The 19,025-nt window shown below is 36.9% G+C and overlaps 1 protein-coding gene across 1 annotated transcript; it reads right to left on the bottom strand.

Moving 5' to 3' along the window:
• Window positions 1-14,216: 14,216 nt before the first annotated feature.
• LOC143589807 (ethylene-responsive transcription factor ERF119-like) lies at window positions 14,217-15,267 on the bottom strand. The gene has a single exon (XM_077070460.1). The coding sequence runs from the start codon at window positions 15,261-15,263 to the stop codon at window positions 14,280-14,282; it is 984 nt and encodes a 327-aa protein (XP_076926575.1). The 5' UTR covers window positions 15,264-15,267; the 3' UTR covers window positions 14,217-14,279.
• Between the last annotated feature and the right edge of the window lie 3,758 nt (window positions 15,268-19,025).

The following is a 19,025-nucleotide window of genomic DNA, read 5'->3' as shown; positions in this document are numbered from 1 at the left end:
AGGTACCCCCTCCCTAATTTAGCAGTAGATTATTAGCTGTTCAAAAAAAAAGTTACAACTTCCCGCACAAATTCCAAGACCCTAATTATAACAACCAAACCCACTCGGGTTAGATGGATTTGCGAGTAAATTATTTACTCGCAAATCTTGAGATCATCATCTAACCGACTAAACTCCCCTAACAAAAACCCATTCCTATCAACCACCACCAAACCCAAACCCGAACCACTTTCGCCTTTAATAAACCCCTCAAACTCACTCTTCTTATCATAATAAGCCTTAAGAGCATGTTCTTGGGTACAAAATTTGCCTAGAAAGACCCGAGAATTGGTAACCGGGTCATGAATACGGGCAACCCATCTACCGTTTTCCTCCAGACACCTTTGTAACGTTGGTTTGGTTTGTTGATGTAACGGTTACTGTTTCTTCTGGGTCGTTAATGTTGTTGTTGTTGTAGGTGTGTATGATTGGTTGTGTTGGTGGGTGGTGTTGGTGGTGGTGTTCAATGGGTTTGTTGGTGGGTGGTGTTGGTGGTACGTTCTGGTTTATCTGTTGGCTACTAACATGGAATCCACGTGGGCTTCCAAGTTTTTCACTCCCATTTTACTCGCAATTCTCAGCCCTGCCAAGAATGCTTCATACTCGGCTTCGTTATTCGTACTTGGAAAATCCAGTCGAATAGCGTAAGTGTATTCTTGGCCTGCTGGGTTGGTTAATTTCAACCCTGCGCCTGAACCCCTCGTTGCTGGCTGCTCCATCAGTGTAGAGTCGCCAGACATCATTGATGTCCTGTGCTGGGGAGGGTTGAGCCTCCTCCTGGCACTCTTTCTCCCGCGAAGCGGGGACTTCTGCAATAAAGTCGGCCAGGACCTGGCCTTTCATAGCTGGTCTTGGCTTGTACTTTATCGCATATTCCCCCAACTCAATTGCCCATTTGCTAGACGTCCCGATAATTCGGGTTTGCCTAGAACGTTTGCGAGTTTGAAGTTGGTGAGAATGGTGATTGGGTGACCCTGGAAATATCGTCTTAGTCTGCGTGAAGCTTGTACAAGTGCTAAGACTAATTTTTCCAGGGTGGAGTACCGGGTTTCTACGTCTGTTAGGACACGGCTAACATAGTAAATAGGCATCTGGATACCTTTCCGCTCTACTAGCAGGACTGCCCCGGTCGCTCTATCTGTGGCAGAAAGGTATATGATTAATTCCTCCCCCGCTTCTGGTGCTGTGAGCGTTGGGAGTTCGATCAAGCGTGACCGAATTTCCTGAAAAGCTGCTTCCGCTTCTGGTGTCCAGCGGAAGTGCGTTTTCTTTAAACAGTTTCTTAATGTTGACACGAATGGGAACGATCTATCCGCATGGTTTGACAAAAAGCGGTTAAGTGCGACTAGGCGTCCATTCAGTGTCTGGGCTTGCTTGATGGTAGTAGGTGATTCCATTTTGATAATGGCTTCGACCTTTTCAGGGTTCGCTCTGAAGCCATCTTTAGTAACAATGACTCCCAAGAACTTCCTTCTTCCATCCCAAATGAACACTTGCTCGGGTTGAGTTTCATGTTTATCTTCCTGAGCGTGTTGAAAGTTTCTTCGATGTCTTTCAACATCCCACGGATGGCGCCAATGAAGAAACACTAATCGACCCCGAGTAGATTATGGATAATCTGGGGGTTAAGTAATGTTTCCCACGAGGGTTAGGTCCGGCAAAGAAGGATGTTCTTCAGATGACCTGCAAAACAGACACCGTGAGCTCGTCACTGAGAAGGGGGGGTTCCTCCTTGTGACCACCCTCCGGCGTGAGAATCAGACTACATTGCTCTGAATATAAGTGTATATTGAGAGAAATAGCTAGTGAAGGTAAAATACCAGATGATGATACCGTTCCAAGGTGTTGGAGTATTTATAGCCGAAGGTAGGTTTCCAAGCAGGTACAGCCAGCTGTATAATATTCCTGTTCACCAACTACGGGCTACGCACGTGCCATGCTGGTTGGTGGGTAGGCAGCGGCTGATAGTGACCAGGGCGGCTGTGTACTATTCCTTTTCCACCAACTGCAGGCTATGTGCGTGCCACGACAAGGGTTGGTGAGTAGGCAGTGGCTAATAGTGACAAACAGTACTAGAGCATGCTCCTCGTACTGTTTGTCGGTGAGCTGTCACCCTGTGATTGGTTCATGGGCTGCTTTGGTCAGATCTTGTCTATTTTGTCCATACCTTGGCAGGTATAGTACAAAAGATCTTCCAGAAGCATACGGACTGGCTCATTTGGGCGGGAGTATTCCCGCCTTGCTCATTCCTTCAGGTGACACTGAATTATTGAGTGCCTTGTGCGTGTAGCCTTGCTATTAGTGCGGGTAGCCTTCCCTGATAGCTTGTATCCGCAGCTGCGGGGACAGGCGGGGTACTTCACCATTGGGAGGCTTTCCCTGCGTGAACAGCTGGCGTACTGCGCGTAAGGTCTTCATCTTCGAGCATGGTGGGTCCTGCGGAACCAGTTGGTCCTTGCGCAAACGTCCCTCTTCAAAGTGAGTCTTGCGGGTCCAACTGGGCTCTGCTGGGACCTACCTCTTCATCTAGTTAACAACGAATATTGCATTTAGCTTTCGTTACATTTTGGATTTGCACTTGTATACAAAAATTTCAAGGAAGAAGGCTAAGGCTTTTCTTGCCGTTTGTTTAGTGGAAATTTAGTTCTTGTGGAAGGCAAGAAACGACATGGTGTTCAAAGATAAATCGATTGCAGTAAAGGGGATAGTAGGAAAAACTAAGGCGTTTAGCAAGTTTTTAGTTATAAATAGGTTGGGAGGATTATCGTCAATTTAGATAAGTGGTGTAGTTTTATCATGTAATTAGGCGATTTAGTATTGTGCACTCGGATGTTTTGGGGGCTTGGATGTATTGTGGCTAGCAACTTGCTTGGCCTAGCGTGTATATTTTGTTTCTAGTAATAAAATTTATTTCGTTGGTTGTTAAAAAAAAGGTTAAATCTGGAGTTAAATTAAGATCACATTTCGAATATGCATGATGCCCACTGTTTTTTCCGTGAATTCAATTTGTACTGATTAGTAATAATAAGCATCCGACACTGTTGTCGTGGTGGTATATTGGCAAAGACAGGTACTTTAAACACATGGGTATAGGTCTGGGAAGTCTTGGATTCAAATCTTATAGACAACAAGGATTAAAGAAATTTGTTATTAATAATAAATAAATAAATAACGAGGATCCCACAAGTACTGTTCGAGTATAGAAAACACAATTTTATACTAAAGTTTTGCGTGTTTCATGATTATCTCATTGTGTACCACTAGTGGGAAAACAAGAAAACGTTATACAAGGAAGAAAAAATGATGAAATTCGCTGCAATAATTCTTAATTTATTATATACTTGATGAATACAAGAAAACACACATAGCCTTTTGGTCCAATCCAATGGTACTTGACTATAGGATGATAATTAAAACTTGAAATCTTATGATCTTAAGTTTAAAATCTGACTCAATAAGCTTTTTTATGATAATAGGTTCACTTTTTGATGATGTTCACGGGTAAGCTAGACTTAGAGCGTTAAATCAGTATAAACGGTTGACATCACGTCTCAGAAAGACTCACGAAGGCATTAGGGTAGTTTCAAAAATTGTTAAAAAAAAGATGAAAAAATTATCATCATATATACATATATTATATAACGATTCTATGTTTGTTAATTAATTTCTTTAATTTTTTATGTTTCATGTTTTATACAAGTGAGTAGATGTGAACAAATCAGGTAATTTCAGAAACTGGAACCTGGTAAAAAACCAGTTTCGGGTCTGGTCAACATAAGTCAAAACCGGATCGGGTAGGGACCGTTTCCGGGTATAGTCGTGTATTTGACTGGAAATTTTTCCGTATTCTGGTACAAGTCCGAGAAAAACCAACAACCAAGTCGTACCCACCGGGTCGGGTCCAAAACCGAGTATTATGTGCACCGTTACGAGTGAGTCTATCGATATGGGTCAGTAAAGACTGCGATATTTGGGCTTGAGGAGTTGCTCATTCAATATTGTTAGAGTTGGGCTTATGAATGTTCAGTTGGGCTCAGGGTGTTGTGTGTCTCATATGATATATATGAGTTAATTAAACTCATAAGACAAGAAAGAGGAGTTTATAACTTTATATATACGAATAAGTCGTTTGTCATCCTCCATGTATCCATGATCAATCTTCTTCAAGATATCAAGGGTTCTAACACTTCAACAATAGTCTGATTATAGCACAATCGCTTGGTGCTCATCGTCTTCAACGGTTTTTGGCATAGCGTCTTGTTCTTCTTTAATCTTGTTAAGGTTTCATAACATTTTGATGTGACTTAGTTTGTAGTGGTTGTCGTTATTTGAAGTTCGTCACAATATTGATTTCATGAGTATGTTTCAACTGGATTATTGATTTATGGAATAATTCATGAAAGGTTTTCTTTACTAGTTTCGTAGTATAATGTTTGCTATTAGAAACTTGTTATGAGAGCAAACGTAACGAGCCGTCTGCCAATCTATATGTCACCACTCACCACAAAAAAAACGTCCAACACCGTCACATATCTACAATTAAATGGGCATAGGCACTTTAAGCCTTAACCAAGGCATGAGGCACGGCATTGCCCACATGGGCGAATGATAATGAGGGCCAGGGGTGCTTCTCCAACCATTTGTTTTTTTTCTAGTGGTGTAAATATACCCATTTTTCGTTCGGAAAATTTTATACTAGGAAGTTTACCCGTTTTCAAACGAAAATTTGATAAATTGATTAAACGTAAGAAAAGTAATTTTATGATTAGAAAAACAGATAATCATAGAACGAGTCTCGTAGATACTTTTAAACTACCAATGACCTTATGGTGAAATGGTAAGGAAGAATCTTAGTGTTCCATGTGACTCAGGTTCGCTTGCTCCTATTATTTAGTTTCGGTAACACCAGGTGATGACACGAGATTAGACAAGTAGATGTCGTCTACTAGTTGAATCTTTGAACTGAATGAGATTTATCTCATCATATTGTCGTGCATTCAGGAGAGTGTTCACGAACGTTGGCCTTATGTGAAGGTTTTCTCTAAATCAAAAAACTAGTATATTCTAATACAATGAATTTTGTCAATAACTTTTTTAGAAGATTTGTTGTTCGTTAAAAGAATTTACTTTTAAACTCTCGTGAATTGGTCGCTACACATAGGGATGAGCACGGTACCGTACCGGTACCGAAAATACCGATCCCGAAAATCCTAAATTCTTGGTACCAGGTACCGGTACCGGTACGGAAATATTCGGTTCGGTACCCGCCCGGTACCAATATCAAAGTTAAAAAATCGGGAAATACCGGTACCGGTACAGATCCCGAAACTTAACACTTTGATACCAATCGATACCCGGCACTGATTTCGCTAATCCCTAACTACACATGACCAAATAATTTTCTCATTTAGTGTTTGCCAAATCCACGTGTCATTACTTACTGGTTTTCAATATGATAAGATAACGTGTTCTCACGTTATTTTATCCTTTACTTTATTCCCTTTCAAGTTTCAATATCTCTACCAAATATATCTACCATAAAACATTCAAAAAAATTTCATTATCATTTCAATAGTATTAAAGCTATATTGCATTTTTTAAAAAATACATTAAAGGTTACACTTGGATACATTATTACTCTTCATGTTTCATTCGCTTCGCTTACCTTTGTCGATCACCTGTTTTCGATAATCGTCGTTTTTCTCACCTTCGTGATTATCGTTTTTCTCACCTTCATTCTTCAGTAAGAGTGTCGCATTCAAAAAAATATATGTTTTTTATTATGTGTCAATTGTTTGATAACTCATATCTACATGACTTCCTAGCCACTTATGCATATATTCATAGAGTATCTCAATAGTTAAACAAAAGTTTACTTTACATGTTGCTTTATTGTATCCTCTTGAGCCCATTTTTTCGGCTCGGTTCATAAACAACCTTAATTTATAATTTAAGTTAATTTTCAACTTTTCATCTATCCTTAAAACATATTTCACAATGGTATACTTTTTCACTTTTTTTGAATTAAAAAAAAACATATCAACTTAATTCATAACAGATCTCTACATAAATAATTATATGTTTATTACAGATTACCTATTTAATATCTACTACTCAATATTATAAAACATACCATATATAAGTATATGACCAGATATGAAACACATTTAAAAAAGAAAAACAATAAAGCAAAAAAGAAGATGCAATACCAACAACTTTCTTGTACAATTTTCAAAATTATTTTCATGACAAATGCAACATTAATCAATCTATCATCGTGTTAATGTAAAGCTCTTCATCTAACCTTCGAAATTCACCAAGAAGAAACCCGTTATCATCTACTATCATCGAACCATACCTCTCAAACCGATCAGATTCATATTCAAATTCACCACAAATGTTGTCAACAACTAGAGGTGATTCAACCTCATCATCATCATCGGATAGAGTTATGACTTCATGAAAAGGGTTATTTGACCCGACTGAACTCGCACATTGTTGGCTATATCCATCATTGTTGTTGTCCGAATAATTGATCTTGTTTGATCGATTAACGGGACTTGAAACCGGCGATACCCTAACTCGTTTATTTTTTGTGTAATCTTTGGATGAATCTTCTGTTGATCTTCTCTTTGTCATTGTTTTATGTTTTGTTGTTGAATGTTGAAACGCAAAGAAGTGGATAATATATATATATAGACTTTGGGTTAACCGTCAACCAAAGTATCATTTATTTTATTGTCACAAACTTGTGCCCTTGTATTATGAAATAAATGCAAACTCCACCCCTAAAGTTTTTGATGGTTGATTATTATTATTATTATTATTATTATTATTATTATTATTATTATATAAATGGAAACTTTGGTGACGTTATAAAACGATTGGTCCACTTCGCAGTGTCCATCGGACCAAGTTTTTTATATTTTTTTTGGGTTTTTCTTTTTGTTATAAATTTAATAATTATATTTCTAATTATTTTGTTATGTTTTATATATGTATTATTTTAGTTTCGATACTGACATACCTTAATGAACATAACAGAAACTGGCCTAATTTACTTAGACTTACCGCATTTTGTTTTAGTTCCAGTAACGTAACGAATATAGCGAATATTGACCGAATGTCAATTTTTTTATTTTTTTTGTTCTGGTTTCGTAACGAACGTGAAAAAAATCAACTGAATTTGCATAGACTCACCTCCATGGATCAACAACACTTGGGTATACCAATGCTCGACTTTTACCCACCGACCCCACCCTATTGACCCATTTCAATTTTTATAACTTTTTTTGTTTTGGTTCCCGTACAATAACCCACATAACATAAACTGACCGAATTCACGTCAATTTACCACCTCAACACTAAGGACCGGTAAGTGTTTACAAACATCCGGATTTACTGACGTTGCGTCGGGTAAAAATCTAGTTATAATAATAAATTAGAAGTTTGGTGACGTTGGATAACGATTGGGCCACATGGCATGCTCTGATTGGACTACATAATTTTTACTATTTTACTTTTTTATTTTTTTTTTGTTTTATATTGATAATTAAACGGTTATTCGAGTCCTCTCATCATCTGTGACACAAAACAGTTATTAAAAGAATTTTATTCATCTTTGTATTTCTTTTACATTACATAAAGGTAGGTTTTGCGATTCATCAATGTTAAGGGTGTTTTACTAAAATTTACATCTTTCTTTCTATGTTATTTATGCGTTTTTTCCCCTTTTTTCAACGACCAATGAATCTTTCAAATGCATTACTGGCTAAATTTATCATATCAGGCTTCACTCGATTTTGAATCTGGTGTAAACCCTCACCTAAGGCCAACACGCATGAACACCTGCCCGAAGGCACAACAGTGCAGTGTGATAAAACTCGTTCAATTCAATGATCTAACTAGTGAATGTCATCTATGCGCCTAGTCCTCCATTATCACCCGGTGACCCCGAAACTAAATGTTAGAATATGAAATCGAACATTAGCCACATGAAATACCAAACCACTCGGGCCTTCGAAACACTCATTGGCAAAAGACACTCATGTACGCAATCGTAGGCAGTGTCGGTGACCCTGCCTACCATAAATTTCAGGGGAGGTCTACCGGCCAGTACACGAAGACCCATTGTGATGAAACATATGGTTCACACACGACAAAAATGTCTCAAACGCTATTTGAATTTTGCAAAAAAAACTCATTTGGGCCTTTTCAAGAAAAATAACTAACTAATGTCAATGTTAACGGTAACGAATACTTCGAGAACCAAAGTCTCCCATACTGGATCAACTGTCATATACATGAATCGGTTCGAAAATGGTGGTTCAGATCTAAAACGAACCGGATCAAGTTAATCCGGCTTCATTACCGGATCAAATTCAAATTCAAAACCGATTTCCCACCTCTAATTTGTCATTTGTTACACAAAAGGTTGTATTTTCATGTCATAATTTAAATTTAAATTTAAAACTTAAAATTTAAAATTTAAAATTCCTTTATGGTTATACGCTTGTCCTTCATGAATACCGATATTATACCTTATGATATTTTGCTTGAAACTTACTAAAGCCCAAACCGCTATCACTAAAGCCCAAATTACTAAAATAAATCTTGCAAATTATCAAAATCTGATCCAAGTACGTAATGGGTCGGCATGGTACTAACTACTGAGGTGCACATAATACCCGGTTCCAGACCGGATCTGGTGAAAGCGACCCGAAACCGGTTTCTACTCGTACCCGACCTACGGGTACAACCTGGTATTGGATTTCTCCTCGGAACCGTGCCCCGACCCACGGGAATGGAAAATACCTAGTCAAAACCGACCCAATCCTACCTGAACCGAAAAGAAACCGGAAAACCTGGTCAAATACCCGATTATACTCGAAACCGGTTCATACACGACCCGGTTTTGATTTTTGTTAACCATACCCGAAACCGATTCTTACCGGTTTGTGAACCTCTACAGTCACTAGTCACTACCCCATCATGGAATTGACCCAAAAACACATAGTAATACGGTATCATATTCCCATGAGCAATCAAATTTGTTTGATTTGTATACGGAAAGATCCATTGGATAATGAACGATTGGTTCTAAGCCATCTCTGGCGATTAATCAACAATTCGAAGTGCTTTTATTGCGTCTTCTTGATAAACTAGCGCTTATATAGAGATGTAGGAGGATTCTTTTGGGGAGTAAGAAGCCCCTTTGACATCTCTTCATCTGTAAATAATTCTCGATGTGAAAACATAGAGACAAAGAATTACTAAATTTGAGTTTTTAGTTTCACATGAGCATTGAACTAATTCGGTATCATTGTTTTGTTTATCAAGAAGTGATAAAAAATGTCTTGTTTTATAAAATCTAATGATTTTTTAAATTTATATGTATGATGTTTCATATAATAACCCAACCTGACATGTTACCAACTGTTCTTATCCATTCATTTTGCCAACTGAGCTTAGTGGCGGACTAATGTTTATTTTTTTCATTGGGTGTTTAATTAAAATTTTATGAGGGGTGATCGAACTTTTAACGTATAGATAACACTAGAAAAGCCTTCTTTATAGAGGGCGGTTGCACCCTGTTCTTTTTAAATGGGTCCGCCGTTGTTGTAAAAATCGCTAGTCGATAGTTGGGCGGTGGGATAGGGACTAACGATTAATCGGGATTAGTCGAAATTAATCGGATCAGACTTTAATGTATAACTTTCAGTTTTATATATACATGCACACATATTTTTATGTAGTTTTCAGTTTTATACATACACAAACATATTTTGGTTGGAATATCGCTTGAAACCGGGGGGTTTTGCTGAAATCTCCCGCGGAAAAAGGCTGATTTTGGTCGGAATCCCACCAGAAACCGTTGTTTTTGGTCGGAATCTTGCCAGAAGCCACCAATTATGGCATGATTTGACCAGAATCGCCGATATTGGCCGGATTTTACCATTGACCGATTATTTGGCCGACTAGCCCAAAATTAATCAATGAAGTGGAGACTAGCGATTAATCAAGGATTAATCGGTGACTAATCGAGATTTTTTCAACGCTAGCTGTAGGTAAGCAGGTAAACATTATGACCCTAGATTATCTCTTATCAAGCCCAATACTTTATTAGTTGTAACTTCTTTTTCTTTTATGTTTGGATGAAAAATTTAAGTGAGTGGTTAAAAAAATATCAAGGACAAAAATGAGATATTTGTGTATGAAAGGTGACAAAATGAATTAGTATGAAGGTTGCACAAATGAATACAAGACATAGGTGGCAATGACAACCTATCATAGAGTCCATTGACATCATTAAAATATCAGGCTAAATCCTGGTATCACGTGAGCATAATAAGACAAAACCAACAACTAATTAAATTTTGGGCTGAGGAAGAACAACTAAACTTTAAAGACCACTAAATTATTATTTACTAAATTACTGAATTAGTTTTCTATTATCAGATAATTGGATGTGACTCAATGGTGTAATACTCATTTTATTAGTGAGAGGTAAGGGGTTTAAATCTAACTATCATCAATTTATTTTATATGAGAAATATGACGAATGACTCTGGCTTGCCAGGGTTCGAGTTCTGATCTCACCCGGTTTTACAAGCTACTCGTTGTCGTGCTGTTTAACAGGCGTGAGGGTCGGGTTTTATCCGGAGAATCCCTCAATAGATGGACCGCTAGGGGCTCCGTCCGTCTGGATTCGTGGCCGGCTCGGGCTACCTTTAGCCTATGGAGGCCGCGTACGAACTATCCAACGTTACTTAATTTGTCGTTCCAAAAAAAAAAAAGAAAAGTTTTCGATTATCGGTAACGGTCACAATAATTTCAACATATATAATTTGAAATGTAATCAACATTTTATTTATCTAATAACAAATTATACAATAACTTCAACATAAGTAGTTTGAAATGAACATTTTAATCACCATTTTATTTTTCTAATATCAAATTAAGAATATCGAATGTCAAATTGGAAGATTTCCATATCCCCTTAGGGGCTGTGACATGTAGTTTCGATCGAGCCCTTGACATGTAGAATGTGGTAGGATGTGTTTTGACATGCAGTTTCGATCAACGTTATATTTTTAGCTTTGTGTCACATCTTTTATATGTAGTGTGTCAAAGAGTATATAACTGTATCAGCATTCATATACCGTATTTAAGATTTTTAAGCTTTCATAAGGCTGGGGGGTGTGGGGCGCTAACCTGGGCGCGAGAGCCCCTCCGCTCGCTCCCCCAGGCGCTAACCCCACACCACCGGGGCGCGAACGGGGGTGCGAGCGCGAGCCCCCAGGCAGGCGTGAGTGTGGTCGCGGGAGAAGAGAGAGAAAAAGGTGTGGGGTATACCAAAAAGAGCCGTTGAGCTCGGATAAAATAAAAAAAAAACATTAAAAACCCCTATATAATACCCCAAAATCAACCCATTTCAACCATATCAAAACACAACTTCAAACTCCAAACTCCTATATAATACCCCAAACTCCTATATAATACCCCAAAATGTCTGGAAATTGGTACCCAAACCTAGATTCAGATTATATTGACGACGATTTATGGTCGTCACCAGACCAACCGATGTTTTATTCGGGGCCGCAAGAATCATCCGGCTTTCAACCATCCAACATACAACTGTCTCCTAACTTTGTTGTTCCAGAGACACAAGAATCACAAGGTGATGCTACGGGACCAAGAAGACGCGTCCACCGGAAAAAACAACTTGCAACGGACGGGCCGGACCGGCTTCGACTCCGAGGACGAAACGGAAAACCACTCCGTGGTCATCGGATGAGAAGGAAGCCTTGTGTCGGGCTTGGATAGTCATTTCTGAGGATCGGCGTTGCGGTAATTGTTTTAACGTTTTTAAAAATAATTTTTAATAAAAAAGTTAAATAAAAAAGTTAACTGGAAATCTAATTTAATTATTCATTTTGCAGCCGACTACCAAAAAAGCAAGATTTTTTGGACAAAGGTTAGGGAGACGTTCTATACGCTCGTTTGGAGTACAGAGCGAAACGCCGATATGATTTCGGGTCGGTGGTCCGAAATCAGAAAATTTGTCGGCTTGTTTACTAATCTTTTCAACAGGAACGGCGGTCGTATGAGACCAAGTGGCAGTGATGATTTGGCGGTTTACAATTTCACGGTCGAAGAGTGGAGGCAGGAGTGTTTGCGGAGGTATGGGATGGTGAAGACGTGGGACGATTTAAAGTTGTGGGAGAGGTTGAAAAGGTGTTCCAAGTGGGTTGAGCTGGTGGCGCCGGACCTTGATGCGGAAGTAGGGCCGAAACGGACTAAAACTAGTTCGTCTGGAGCGTATAGCACTTCAGCCGGGTCGGATTGCCGCGTTGGATTCGACCTAAAAATTGCGGGGGAGGAAACGTCTTCACCGCCGAGGAGGCGGCCATTGGGAAGGGACGCCAAGGGGAAAAAACCGGCTGAGGGGAGAGCCGTAAACATCGCCGATCTTGTTGAATCCCTCAATAAATTCAACAAAACCATGGAGGTGGTCTCCAATGACAAAAAGGAAAAAAGTCGAATGAGAGATTTGGACTTCCTTACAAGAGACTTCAGTAACCTAAATCCGGTCGATCAAATGCTGATGGAAAAGCAAAAGGAACGTATCCGAAAGAGGTTGATCGAAGAAGACCAAGCCGAATAATAAGAATAATGTTTTTTTTTAGTACTTTAATTTTTATTTTATTTTTAGATATTAATGTGTTTTTTAAATTAATGTGTGTTTTTTTAATAATTTATGAGTTTTTTTAATAATACGTTGTTTGAATATATTTATAAAAAAATAAAAAAAAAATTCGCTGGAGCCCCTCCACACCAGGGCCAGGGGCTCCAACGGGGGCTCCAACACCCTCCTTATCCAGTTTCTCTCTCTGCCACACGTCATAATATTATTGGCTGGAGCCCCCACTGGAGCCCCCATTAGAGCCCCCCACACCCCCCTGGCCTAAGATTTAGCTTTCAGTAAATTATGAATGAAAAAAATAAGACATTCATAGTAACTTTTAAAGGTACAAAGTGTTTGTAAAGTTCACTTTTAGAAAATGACATATATAAACCCACTTTTCATGTGTTGAGTTCCACCAATCATAAAACATGTCTAATACCATGTAATGAGTAGTCATTTACCTTATCATTTTTATAAAAGATTATTTATGTCAAAGTAGAAAAGATTATTGTCACGGGTTTGTGAACGAAAAAAGTACAAATTGTTAAGTACTCCAAACCGTCGATTTGTTTCCCTAATCCCGTATTGAGCTTATTGTGCGACGAGAACCAGCCCAAAAGCCCTGGCCTAATGTACATACATAAATTTTGTTCCGAAAATCAAATTTTTAGGATACGTCAAATGGTTTTTGAGTCACCTTTGAACTCGACCATATGAATGAGAAAAAGTTCTAACCGTACAGATCACAAAGTGTGGTGGAAGGTATTTTTAGCAAGACACATGTAGTAGCCTACATCAAATTGCTTTAATCATAAAATCAACTTTATTTGACATGCTTTAAGATGGTCAACAATGTCAAGACATCATTATGATACTATTAGCATTTATATACCAAAATACAAACGTGTAACTCACATCAACTAGCTTTCACATGTTTTAAACTCTATTTTCAGTATTATTTAGAAAATATAATTACATACATCATAATATCATTTCATTCACAAAAGTATAATACAAACATATATAGAATTAGAATAATATTAGAATTTTAATACAAACACATATATTAATATAACTATAAAATAATAAAAATTCCATAATTGGTAGATTATTATTTTATATTTTTTTAATGGCATTTGACATTTGAGCTGTTTTCCAATTAAAAATACTGTAGCACCTACATATAGTTGACCAAACAGTCACCCTATTTAATTGTACTTAGGAATAGAATTTATAACACTATGGAAAAAGACAGTTATGAACTTATGATTCCCAGCAAATTCTTTTGTGTCACTTTTTCTAATACAAAACAGTTGTACTTCATGCAACAGAAACAGTACCATTCCAACCATAACATTATTCATAACATTAAACCACACATTTAAAAAAACACAAATGATTCATTATTCTCTAGTTCTTGACTTCTTGTTCATTACAAAAAAAACATAAATTTAATAAAATAAATTAACCACTCTCACTCAAAAACTGATTAATATTAAATTACTTCTAATGACTCATTAACTACTAGCTGCAAAACTTATGAGCAAAATGACTAATGGCCATTGAATGGTTCATCAAACCTTAATGTGTTGATCCAAGCAAGTTCTTCACTGTTTAACTCCCCGAAATCCCAATCGGGTAACCCGCTCGCTTCTTGATCGAGCCCGTGAAGTTCCAAATCGTGGACATTCTCAAACCCGTCTGGTAACGGTGCCACAAAATCATCAAAAAACGAGCCACCTATTTCCATCCCAATGTCAAAAGTGTCGACGACATCATTCCCAATTTCGCCTATTGTCATAGCGTCGTCAACGGGGTCATTAAACCCCATATCCGAAAACATTTCATTAAAATCTTCATTAAACGGATCCATCGGTTTGTCCTCGTTTAAAATAGCTTTTGAACCCGAAGACAACTCGGGTTCAAGAACCGAATTGGGCGACGCGTGAGTGATCACGCCAATCGATTCTTCAGACACCGCAGGCTTTGGTTCCTTTTCAAGAACCAAAGCCCCCCGCGTTTTATTTTTATTATTTTTTAAAAACTGGGCCATTTCTTCAAACTCGAGTTTCTTTTTTTCGTAAGCGTATGACGCTTCCTCGGCCGTGTTATACGTCCCGAGCCAAATCCGTCTCGCCTTAAACGGGTCCCGAATCTCCGCAGCCCATTTCCCCCATTTCCTTTGCCGAACCCCTCGGTACTTCAAACCCGTTGCGGTCATCGTCACGGCCTCATTCACCCGTTTCGCACTTCGCGCATTTAGCTTATTATCATCACTAACATTACTACCTTGACAACTTTTAGTCACCGGAATATTAATCACCGGAATCTTGATTTCCCGGCAAATTGTTTTCCTTTTAGGTTCTTCATCAACATCATCTGAGTCATCAGTCATATCCGGGTCATGACAAATGATCCGAACCGTTCTCATCGGGTAATCGGGTCCGGGTTTCGGGTTTCCTCTCTTTCTGGGTTTCTTATTATTGCAATCAGTTTCTTGATTTGCCGGCGATTGGTCGGAAAACAATGACGTCATCACTCAAAAAATCACCGGAAAATTAATAATTTAAAAAACCCAGATCAGAAATTAAATCTTTTTAAAAACCCAGATCTTATAATTTTTCAAAAAAATTTTAAAAAAATTTTTAAAAACTTTTAAGAACCACTGTGTGTGAAAACAACCAAAACACTCGAATCCAGAACAAGTCCTGTAAAACAAATAATAAAACATGTTATTATTATTATAATAATAATAATTATTATTATTATTATTATTTACCTTTTTGGCCGCAAACGCATCGAAACTGACGGTGAACAGTAAAACAAGCTCTGCTGGGTGAAACAGCAGAGATGAAACACAGCTAATGAAATCCAGACCTTAAATACACTTGCAGACATAAACACTAGCTAAAACCTTAAACCCTTCTCCTGAAATAAAAAAAAAAAAAAGCATAAGATTATTAAATTAATCGAACAACCTTAAATTAATCAAACAACCTTAAACTATGTAAACAACCTTAAAATAATCAAACAACCTTAAAATAATAGAAGATTGTTGGGTTACCTGCGGGTGAGTAACTGGATATGAAATATGGTATGAGTCGAACTGGTTGGGATGTAATGGTGTGATCTCTGGAATAATGAATAATAATTCTTCTGGTTATTATTATTATTATTGTTATTATTATTATTATTCTTGTTCACTGTTGGTGATTCCGTTTTTCGAGCGGTCAAAAAACGCAAATAAGGGGTGGGTATATATAAAGACTTTTTATTAATTAATATCATAATTATTCGGAAAGTAAATAATGTTTCAAATAATTAATTAATTTTTTTTCTTTTTAAGTTTTTGGAATGATTTTATTTCCGGAGTTAAATGAAAAAAAGTTTGATGAGTTGTCATGTCATGTCCATCATCCATCATCCATGATTTTCACCATCCATATATCATGCATATGAATATAAGATGCCACATTTGATGGTCATTTGCCAAATACGCGATATACGCGTCACAAAACGCGACTACGCTAATACGTGAAAATCTAGGTTGTGTTCGAGATTTTAAATGTACAAAACAAGAAAAAAATTATCGGTGTTATAAAATTACTTTTTTACTCAAAAGATAGAAGATAACTTCGTTATATTACTTATATTTGAATGTTTTGGTAAATTTTGGGTCCTTTATATAATGTAAACATTTTTTATTTTTTATATATATTTTGTTAAATTGTGCCCCTATCAAAAATGTGTCCTAAACGTCAAGGGAACCTTATATCGGTTCAAGGTCAGGCCTAGCGACAATCTCGTTGACAGTAAATGCTTAGAATTTAGTGTAAATACATGTGCGTGATTGAAATAAGTAAACGTTATACGTTACTTTTTGCGTTTTAATTTGTTTTATTTTTCTTTTAAAATCTTAATAATTCATATATTAAATAAAAACGATTCAATTACAATAGAAAAATGAATAAGCGGGTAAGAAGTTACTTATACTCTGATTTACCATGAACAAAATCTTTTTATTTAATTTTAATGTTATGTTTGATGAGTTGTCATGTCCATCATCCATCATGTATGATCTTCATCATACATTAGTCATTCACATCATGCCACATTTTGGCCGCCATTTGCCATATATGATTCACTACACGTGCCAACAATATGAGGTGAAAAACACGTGCTATATTGTCTGTAACTTAGGCGACAATCTCGAGGAAACCAAAGGCAGAGATTACGTGAACCACACGCGCATTGAGTGAAAGTAGGTAAACAATATACGTTATTATTTGTGTTTTTGTTAGGCTGAGGGGTGTGGGGCTTCAACGGGGCGCCAGAGCCCCTCCGCTCGCGCCCCCAGGCGCTAACACCACACCATCGGGGCGGTAACCGGGCCGCTAACGGGGCGCTAGCGCGGAAAAAAATGCAGGCGTAAGCTGGTTAGCGGGAGAAGAGAGAGAAAAGCAAGGGATTTGATGGTTTTTTCACCGTTGGGAGCCGACCAAACCCAAAAAAAAAATATTTTTCCTATATAATTATACCCCATTAAAGCCCCCCATACCAGGGCCAGGGGCTCCAACACCCCCCTATTCAGTTTCTCTCTCTGCCACACGTCATAATATTATTGGTTGGAGCCCCCACTGGAGCCCCCATTAGAGCCCCCCACACCCCTCAGCCTTATATTTAGTGGTAACGCTGCGAAACGACGACGTTCATGACAGCTAATAGTTTTCTCTATTTGGGTTTAATATTCTGATCATATTACAAGAATGCCATGGTGATATATTGGTATTTATTATTCTTTAAAAAAGGAAATTATTCTTTTTTGGAGGAGTTTGGGTCTAAATATATTTTTCCAATTTACATTAACTTTTGTGAATTTTATTTAATTATTTACTAAGATTACTTGATATCTTAGTTGTAATTTTTATTTTTATTCCATTAATGACTAATTTGGTTTCTTTTCATGGTTTGTCACAAATTAGTTCATAATTATTTAATGTCTACTTTCTAATTATACATTTATAAAACCAGCTGTTATACCCGTGTTTCGCGCCGTGTAGCGCGCCGAGTTTTGTTAAAATTTATTAATAAGTTATAAAATTTTAAAAATAATTAAACATAAAGAGATAAAAATTAATAGTATTTGTTTGAAAAAAATGAAGTAAACTTTACTAAACATTTATTGAGTTACAAGTTTAGCTTTCACTAGAATAAGAGATTAATAAATAAATTTTAAAAATTGTGTAAAGAAAAATATAACTCTTAATAAAGTTTTTTTAGCAACACTCTATTAAAGTTGAAGTATATAAACATAAATCGTTTAAAGATATATAATTATCAAAGTTCAGATATCGAATAATAACTCTATAAGATTTCAGATAGCTAAAACATAAATTAGAAAAAATTGGCAGGATGAAGATGGCACGTGACGCCACGTAAACTACACAAAAGAGTCAATGTTCTCGCTACTCAAAATATTATGGGTATCGAATTTCAATTTATATATATATAGAGAGAGAGAGGGGGACAGAGGGGGGGTTAACGTACAATAATCGGTTATCGTACATTAGGTACGCGAGCTTTTTGAACGTCGATGTCAATTTAACGCAGTGGCAGTTTCGTAAATAACCCAAACAGTAGTTCGCGATCAAAATCATCGATTTAAAATCAATTCTAATCCAAATTTTGAACTCCTTAATCTATCTCATCCAATTTCTAAACTCTAATCATAACTTACAGTATAAAATCTCAAAAGTCAAAAACCAAAATTGAAATAAAATGACTGAACATTAAAAATCTTCAAATTGATCAAAACTTGATGCTTTAATCAATCGACTTTATGTGTAAGAGGCTTTAGAATCATCGTTCGATTATGAAAATACAGATTAACACACTTAATTGAGTTATGATTAAGGTTCATGTTTAAACGTTCTGCTCAAAGTTTAAATGTTCAAACCAAAATGAACACCAAAATGATGATTTAATCAATCGAATTGATGTGTAGAAGTATTTAGATACATCAATCGATTATGGAATTGCAGAAATAATGCACTCAATCGAGCTCTGGTTAGGGTTCAAGATATTGTGTTTAAACGTTCTGAAACAAAACTGAAGACTTATAAACGTTCTGATATATTAAATGAAGTTCTGGGTGTTTAAAAAATGAACATCTTTTAACGTTCTAATACTTTCAAAGAAGTTATGAGTGTTAAAAAAAATGAACATCTTTAAACATTCTAATACGTTCTAAGAAGTTCAGGATGTTTAAAAAAGTTTAGAAGTTCTGATAAAGTTTAGA

The sequence above is a fragment of the Bidens hawaiensis genome, unplaced genomic scaffold (assembly GCF_021521415.1).
Source record: "Bidens hawaiensis isolate Kalapana, Puna unplaced genomic scaffold, B.hawaiensis_p1.1 tig00037818_1, whole genome shotgun sequence".
NCBI lineage: Eukaryota > Viridiplantae > Streptophyta > Magnoliopsida > Asterales > Asteraceae > Bidens > Bidens hawaiensis.
This window is presented reverse-complemented; position numbering and strand designations above follow the sequence as displayed.